Here is a 9,009-nt window from a genome sequence, read left to right as displayed (position 1 = left end):
GGAAACTAGTTGATTTTTGTTGTTGTTGTTTAGATTTAACTTTCTGGTAGTATTTTCTTAGCCTTTATACCCAAAATAGGTACATAACGTGCTTCTCTGGTAAGCTTGATTAATGAAATAATATTTCAAAGATACCTCTGGGGACCAGTTGTTGGGGGTACTAGAGAGGATTCAGAGGTTGACATATGACAGACTGTTATTGGACTTAGTGTCAACAGCCTGTGCTCCAACAAGCCATGTCTGGCTACCTGTCCTTGATAAGCTGATTAAAAGACCCAAATCAACAGTGAAAGGAAAGGCCATTTTATTCCATGTAGTCACAGAGGAAAGGGGGACAAAGATCCAACCACACCCCCAAGTGTACCTTCCGGGTCCTGAAGTGTGGCTAAACAGTCCTGGACCAATCATTTGGCTCTATCCTCCTGCAAGGGGGTCTGTCAAGTTGAAAATCTCTTTCCAGGAGAAGTTTCCTTTCTGTCTATCTCAGTCTTTAGGATTTCTCTCAACATGCTGTGGGATGTTCTGTATGGCAAATGTGTTGCTGATTAGTCAATAAATAAAACACTGATTGGCCATTGGCTAGGCAGGAAGTGTAGGCGGGACAAGGAGGAGAATAAAGCTGGGAAGTGGAAGGCTGAGTCAGAAAGACACTGCCAGCCGCCGCGATGACAAACAGCATGTGAAGATGCCAGTAAGCCATGAGCCATGTGGCAAGGTATAGATTAATGGAAATGGATTAATTTAAGCTGTAAGAACAGTTAGCAAGAAGCCTGCCACGGCTATACAGTTTGTAACCAATATAAGTCTCTGTGTTTACTTGGTCGGGTTTGAGTGCTGTGGGACTGGCAGGTGAGAGAGATTTGCCCCGACCTTGGGCCAGGCAGGAAAACTCTAGCTACATCAACATGAGATTTTTCTGGAGAAATTCCAATTCCCTGAGATCTATCTTTTCAATAGTGAGTGAGCCAAACTGAGGAGCATAGTGTCATTTCTCAGTATCTTCATTTCTGCCAAGCCACTTACACAATGAGATGGCAAAAGGATAAAGAACTGATGCCAGCAGTTAGTTCCCCTTTATCACTGTTTACTAGACATAGTCCTGTGAGTGAGCATGTGGCTTTTCTGGAGGTTTGTTCTATTATTAACACTCATCTTTATGCAAAGGCCTACCAGAAGTTTCCTTGTAGTTTCTTCAGTTCTGCTGTATGCCTAACCTTTAGACTGTCCTGACTTGGCCAAATTTCCAACCTGAGTAATCAACAATATACCTACTTTTGAATATTTATTTATTTAGATACACTGAGGACTGGAGGATTATTTTAGATACTATAATTCTTTTAAATTATTTTTAGTATGCCTACACATGTACGAGTGTTTTTCAGAAATGTATATTAGACATACATGTATATTAAATTTAACATTTATACCTTAAAAGCATAAAGGGTTACATACATACACATAATGATTAAATAAAGTATAATGATAAAAATGAGCATCTGTGTACTCACCAGCAGAGAAGAACAATATAGAATGGCTCTGAAACCTCTGAAACCTTTTCCCTGGAACTATTTTTATTAAGTACATTTATGCATTTAATTTTTTAAACGTACTATCTACAAAAACATATGGTAACTGTGAAACAGAAGGAGCATATACACATTAACACACTAGTAAATGAGAAAAAGATAAGAAACAACTAACCATGGACTGAAGCCATTATTGTGACTTTATTACAATAGTTACAAACAATATTTTTGTGGTATACAATCATCACAATTACTCAAATTATATACAAATAGATATTTATACAAGTCTACATAAAAAAAAATAAATGACCCCCCCAATCACATTATCAAGATTTTTTTCTAAAAGTTATGGCCAATAACAAAAAAATTCACAGTTACTCTGCAAATATTTTAAATGCAGAATCATATTGCACATAAAACAATCATAAATTTTGTGTATATTTTAATGTAATTTTCCACAAAATTTATATTTTCATGCAATACTTTATTGTATACAGAATGGTAGAACTAGAATAAACAGATTAACTTACAAACTGTTACAATAATGGCCACAAAATTAGAATTATTTTAAAGTAATATTTAAAGTTATGCTGAAAAAAAATCCAGTGTAATAAAACTTAACGGACACAATCAGGTTTTTCACAGATCAAGCTACTATTCTAGTGTTCTTCTTTGTCTTTTCCTTTCTTTTCCTTTTCATCCTGCAGTGCAGTGCCAAGTTTTTTGATAAGCACGGACAACACTTTGTCCAGTGGGTCCATCACTCCTCTCTGAAGCCATTTGGGAATAGTGGTCCTGGCATGGTGAAAGCCCAATTTTTGAAGAATATAATCAACACCTACTGGATCAATCTTTCTTCCAGTCCAAGAAATTAATCTAAAATAGTAATTAGAAATGGTCATTGTTAAGGCATATGATGCAATTGCATAGTCCTGAGGGTAGGTCCATGAGCATTATTGCATTCCCTTTAATATAGTCTGGGTAAATACTTCAGCAGATATATTTGAATACTTGAATCTAAAAGCCTCAGATCCACTGTAATAGTTTTCTGAAAATAACTTATTGGTGATGATAAGTCTTTGACATACTACATACAGCAAGAATATTGATGGAATTCCAGTGTGCTAAATTTATTTCAGGCCTGTTACATGGTCATTTTAAATATTTAAAAGGACAACTGGTTAAAAGATTTCATAAGCATGTGGTTGTAATAAGAGAAAAGTTAAAATTTACTGAGTGCTATGTGCTGAACATGTTTGAAAAAAGAACCATTTTCTCCTTGATCTTGACATTTCCTTTCATGAGGAGGACAGGCTACTGGTGACTCACTTCTTGGACTTTCAGTCTATACTGAAGATTTATCTGACTGGTAAAGTTAATAGAAGAACTGAGTGGTATATTAAGTACTTCCTGATTTTTTTTTTGGGGGGGGGCAGGGGGAGGCTACTCATATTGGTCTGTTCCTGCCTCATTTCAAGGGCTTGAAAAAGGTTATTCCAAGGCCTACAGCTAGGTGAGTACACAGGTAGGTAGTACCATTTTTTCAAAAGTTTCATGAGGAAACTAAAGAAGGAAAAGAAGGAAGGTCTTTTGGACTTGACTACTGAATTGCTCTGTAGTAAAGCCAAGCTTGGAGCCAGAGCTGGTAACAATATTCTTTAGTATTCTATACTATTCATCCTTTAGAGTTTGTTGAAAACAGATTATAGTAACTTCATATTCACTTGAAATTTCATTTATAGTCAATTTAAATACACTCTGAAGACATTTAGTTCCATTATAATTTAGATTTACAAATCTAAAATGTATCTTCCAAATATTTTACTGCATTTGTACCTCTGAAAAATACTTATGTTGGCCCAAGTAATAACAATGTTAAGATTTCTCATAACAAAATGTTCTGTTGATTTGGTTAAGGCAAATTTTATTGAATATACATTACTAACAAGCCATATCTGTACAAGGTAAAATTTTGTTGTTTTGGAGTTATTTTGTGATACAAATATGTCTGAATAATCACTTAATTTAAATATATTATCTTGCAGAATATTGGGCTAGAGTCCATTTTTGGATACCATCCAAGGATTTGGAAAGTTTTGAATAACAAAGCAGATGAGAAACAACAGAAAGAATGTTAATCACCAACAATATATAAAGCGGGTACCACTAATTTTAACAAGAATACTAGAAAATATTTTTGAAGATTTGATATGAAAAGTAGTTTATATGTCATGACTAGAAAAATGTGACCATTTTTAATTTAAAAAAAATGAAAAGAAACTATTATCTGATAGCATTAAGTTCAGCATTGTAGGCATAGTTTTATATTGTTTAACATGCAAAAGGAAGACACAGTGACACTGTGGAACTGTCACTGTAGGAAACTCTGATGGCTCCTTATTAATGATGTATGATTACTGTACTGGCTGGTTTTGTGTGTCAATTTGACACAAGCTAGAGTCATCAGCTGAGGAAATGTCTCGATGAGATCCAGCTGTAAGGCATTTTCTCATTTAGTGAACAAATGGGGGAGGGCCCAGCCCATAGTGGGTGGTGCCATTCCTGGGCTGCTGGTCCTGGGTTCTATTAGCAGGCTGAGCAAGGTACAGGGAGCAAGCCAGTAAACAGCTCCCCTCCATGGCCTCTGCATCGGCTCCTGCCTCCAGGATCCTGCCCTATTGGAGTTCTTGTCCTGACTTCCTTCAGTGATGAACAGTGATGAATAATGTGGAAGTGTAAACCAAATAACCACTTTCCTCCCCAACTTGCTTTTTGGTTATGTCATTTTGCTGCAGTAATAGAAACCCTAACTAAGACAACTAATGGGTCTTGTTACTGTGGCTGTCTAAACTTAAAAGCAAGGTCCTCGCCAGAAGGTGAAGAAAGACAACAGCATAAGGAGTTACTCTAATCTAGTGATTGATCAAGAAATGACAACACTGGCAGATCATGGCAGTTGAGCTGCTCTCAATGTATTTGCTTCACCCAGGGAACCTTATGAAAGCAAAATGAAGTGCAGAATAGCAGCCAAAGATGAAAAATTACCTGTGACTGACTATAAATTTACTCTAGGTAACCACAATCAATCTACATAAGATACTCATAACTTTCCTCACAGTATCTATTGTAATTTGACTATGAAATGTTCCTCATAGGCTCATGTGTTTCAACACTCAGTCCCCAGATGGTGGCACTGTTTAGGGAGACTATGAAACCTTTAGGAATGAAGCTGGGATGTGGGAGCTGTGGGTAGGCTTGAGTTTTACAGTTCTGCTCTATTTCCTATTTGTTCTTTGCTTCCTGATTATGGATGCCTCATGCCCTTCTCAGGCCTTCCCTTTCTTACTTAAGTTACTGCTTGTTGGGTACGGTCACAGTAATGGGAAAAATGACTAATACATAAAATTAGTACTGAGAATGGGGCTGCTGCTGTGATAATCTTGACCATGTGGTTCTTGAGCCTTTGGAACTGGTTTACTAGAGGAAGTGGAAGAGTTTGGAACTTTGGGCTGAAAAAGTCCTTCAACGCTACAAGCAGAGTTTAATGGGCGGAAGTGTAGAATTCAATGGAAAAAAAAATGGACAGTGAAGGTCTAGCTCATGAGGGGGAAAAGGATTGGTGGGAACTGGGCTGTAGGCTATTCTCCCTACATTCTTACCAAGAATTTGGCTGCATTCTGTTTATGTTCTGAGAACTTGAGTGAGACTGAATTGAAAAGTAATGGACTGATATGTTTGATGGAGGAAATATTATAGCAGAATAGTATTCAGGCTACTCTTACCAGGTCTATTGTAAGAGTAAGCAACAAATGGAGAAAAGAGAAATCATCAGTTTGATAGAGAAAGAACTAAGTTTAAAACTGTACTAAGACTAGTGTTACAAAAATGGCTGTAAAGAGATTAACACTATTGTGGTCTGCAATGGCGTAATTGGAAAGGCACCCTGGCAAGACCTCACTCATCAGAAGTTCCATCTTGTGAAAATGCAAATTCATTCATAAGGAGAGAGCTCCAACTGAGAATGTTGCCAAAGGGGTTCCCTAGTAGGAGAACAACTGCCTAGGATGCTTCTCCATGGACCAGTACATAGAGCCTGATTCCTGTCCAAAGCGGTAGGCTACATTTTCAGCTTGCAGCAGAACTTGGCAGTACTGTCTACATGGTACTGGTTTTATAGGTAAGCATGATACAAGGATAGGGGGATCATAGAGGTTTGTGCCAAGGTTCCTGAGGCTACTGAAGCCAGACAACATGTAGCAGTATCAGAGGCTCTGCCTAGAAGCACCAAGAACTTACTGCATGAAGCTGTGAAAGTAGAGTACAAGTAGAGGAGGAAAGCCTGGATAATGGAGATGCCAGGATCATGGGATGTCTCCTGAGCAAAGCTGTAGTAGGCATGGAGAACTGGTCCAAGAGAGAGGGTACATGTATTGCAGGAGGCCAAGCTGAAAGAGTAGAACTGAAGACCTTTGGAGACCTGATTTCTGCCCTGCTGGGTTTCAGTACTGTTTTGGCCCAATCTTTCCTTGTTATGTCCCCATCCCTCCATATGTAATGGGGAAGGTTTACTCTGTGTCATTGTATAATGGAAGTATCAACTTGTTTTTTGATTGTACAGTGGTTCACAGTTAAGAGGCTGCCTTAAATCTCAAGAGATTTTGGACTATTAAATAGGGTTGGGAGTATGAAAACTTTTGAAGGTGAATGTCTCCACGGGCTTGGTACCCAGTTGGTGGCACTGCTAAAGGTTGTAGAACCTTTAGAAAGTGTAGGTCACTAGGGGAAGGCTTTGAGGTGTTACAGACTGGCCCCACTTCCTGTCACTTCTCTAGTTCTGATTGTGATACACTGTTACCAGCTGTCTCATGTTGTGCCACCAGGATGGACGGTATCCCTCTTAAAGTATAAGCCAAAATAAACCTTCCCTTCAGCCTCTTGTCAAGCATTTGGTCACAGCAATGGGAATAACAACTAATGCAATAACTCTGGACATGTTGAGGTGTGCACACCCACTTCTTACCTAAGAGTAGGCTCCAGATGCCATGTGTTGCACATAAAGTCTCTCCAGTCAACAGTGGTGTAAGTGATGCTGTCTTCTCTATCTCTGTCAGAGGAATTATCATCATGCATAATAATTGAACTTTTTTGTCCTGGTCGAGTAGATAGAATTCGAGGTGGAAAAATGGCTACAATGAAAAAAAAAAACAAACCAGATCTTATAACTTTTAAACCATCTTAAGAATCACCATTGGCTCTATCATTTTATCTATTACCATGCCAAGCCTCATTTAATTACACTTACTAAAAGGTATCTTAAAATAACCCAAGAGAAAATACCAATTTTTAGTATTTCTGAGAAAAGCAAGGTTGCCACTGTGGTAGACTGTAGAGAGCACATATGTGACAGCAGGTGTAGGGCATTGTAATCAACAGAGGTGGCACTAATCAATGACTAGCAGCTAGGTATGCTGGTCACATCTGTAACCACAGCTGACTAGGAGACTGAGAAGACTGCCAGTTTCAAGCCAGCCTAAAATTTAGTGAGACTTTGACTCAAAATAGAAATTTTACAAAGGGCTAGGGGTTATTAATTCCATGGTAAAATACTTTCTTAGCATGCATTGAGTCTAAACTTCAGCATGAAAAAATAAAAAAAGGTTGTAACTTGATGACTTAATTGGACTGTTATTTATATACCATAAAATTCATTTAAAGTACATACTTTAATCAGTGCTTTTTGTATGTTAATGGTTGTATAGTTATGAAAAGTGTCAATAAATAGCATTTTGTGTAAAAATCTTTTCTTCATGGTGCTCAATTATGCCTTATAAAAGACAAGTCTTTTTAAAGTTGGCTACCGTAAACACATGTATGACCACATCTGTGACACACATAGCTTTTTATGTGATCTTATTGAATAAATACAGTGGTTCTCTTGAAGTACAGGTTTCAAGACACAAAGCAGATTAAAACAATTGAAGATGATGTTCAATGTGCAGTTCTTATTGCAACTTGATTTAGGTAATGAGCGAGGCAGTACCACACTGTCAGAACACAGATCCCTGCAAGTTCTGCTGTACTTGCTGGGCTTTTATTATTGGTGGTAGTTACATTGCTATAATATATCTTCATGTCCTAGAAATTATTAATTTTACTATAGTCTACACAGATCCCTGCAAGTTCTACTATACTTCCTGGGCTTTTATTATTGGTGGTAGTTACATTGCTATAATGTATCTTCATGTTCTAGAAATTATTGATTTTACTCTAGTCTTATATGATGGTAAAAACTTTCTCAGAGATGTTTATGTTTATTCTGGCCTAAATTTGTAATAATGAGCTATACTTAAGTAGCTATTATACTATCTTTATAACTAAAGCCTCACAGACAACAAAACTTTGTCTTTTCCCATTCAAATGTCTTATAACTGTTTATGCAGTACTGGGGTTTGAGTCTAAGCTTACCGGATGCTATACAAGTGCCTTACCACTAAGACATATATCTCTAATCCCTTTAATTTTTTTTCCCCTATGAGAGACTCTCACTAAGTTGCCTGGGTTGGCCTAGAACTTGAAATCCTCTTAAGTCATTGGGATTATAATCCTATGCTGCACACCTGACTATAACAGTTTAAATTAAGAGATTTGTGCTTTAGAGATAGACTAGTTTGAGGCAGACTATGACCAAGACAGTATTTCATAAAATGTCAAATGTCTTATATAACATTTGAGAGAAATAAGTACAGGCTTTCACACATGGGCAAACTGGAAATGAAGCCTGAATGTTGATTTGCACAGAGCAGGGCAACTAGTGGCTACTACACTTCAGTGCTACGTTCATGTTTTGGGTAGGCCCAATACACAGTGCTTTCTAGGGTAAGGTGTGAGATATGCAGGAGTTTGAACTGAGGCTTGATTATTCTTCCCACCGCCACTATAGATCTTACCCTCACTCAATTTTTGGCACATTTCTGATGAACAGTAATGAAGAGTACTCCAATCTAGGTTATGTTAACTTAGTACTCTTTTAACATAGTCTTTTTGATAATCTTTTAGTTTTGATGTATCTGAAAGGTAAATTTAACATTTTTCTTCATGAAAAAACATAATAGTATTATAGTGTGCTCTGAACAAGTTATCTTTTCCAAGCTACATTTAGTAAGAACCACATGTAGAATTGGGCCAGGCAGTGTAGCCCTGTAATCCCAGAGCTATGTGGGAGGTGGAGGCAGGAGGATCAAAAGTTCAAGGCCTGCTCAAAGTCAGCTTGGGCAACTTAGGGAGAGCCTGCTTCAACACTAACACCAGCAACAACAAAAGGTAAAAAGTAGGTGTGTGTACATAGCTCAGTGGTGGAGTGTCTGCTACCCACACATGAGGCCCTAGGTGTCAGCACTGGGAAAAACAAACACATCTGATATTTAACCCACCATAACTTTATATTTCATAAATACAGAACAGCTGTGTAATAAATACTGAATGG

General features: G+C 37.6%; 1 protein-coding gene across 5 annotated transcripts in view; it reads right to left on the bottom strand.

Annotated features, from left to right (window-relative positions):
* Nucleotides 1–1,708: 1,708 nt before the first annotated feature.
* Bltp1 (bridge-like lipid transfer protein family member 1) overlaps nucleotides 1,709–9,009 on the bottom strand; it is a 179,685-nt gene continuing 172,384 nt past the window's right edge. For all 5 annotated transcript variants that reach the window (XM_052732130.1, XM_052732126.1, XM_052732129.1 and 2 more), the window contains 2 exons: nucleotides 6,547–6,712; nucleotides 1,709–2,402 (listed from right to left, as the gene is read on the bottom strand). In XM_052732130.1, the coding sequence (XP_052588090.1) occupies nucleotides 2,186–2,402; nucleotides 6,547–6,712 (383 nt within the window). In that variant the 3' untranslated portion in view covers nucleotides 1,709–2,185. The remainder of the gene's footprint in view (nucleotides 2,403–6,546; nucleotides 6,713–9,009) is intronic.

Source organism: Peromyscus californicus, unplaced genomic scaffold (assembly GCF_007827085.1).
Source record: "Peromyscus californicus insignis strain IS unplaced genomic scaffold, ASM782708v3 Scaffold_9__1_contigs__length_137607984, whole genome shotgun sequence".
Classification (NCBI taxonomy): Eukaryota; Metazoa; Chordata; class Mammalia; order Rodentia; family Cricetidae; genus Peromyscus; species Peromyscus californicus.
This window is presented reverse-complemented; position numbering and strand designations above follow the sequence as displayed.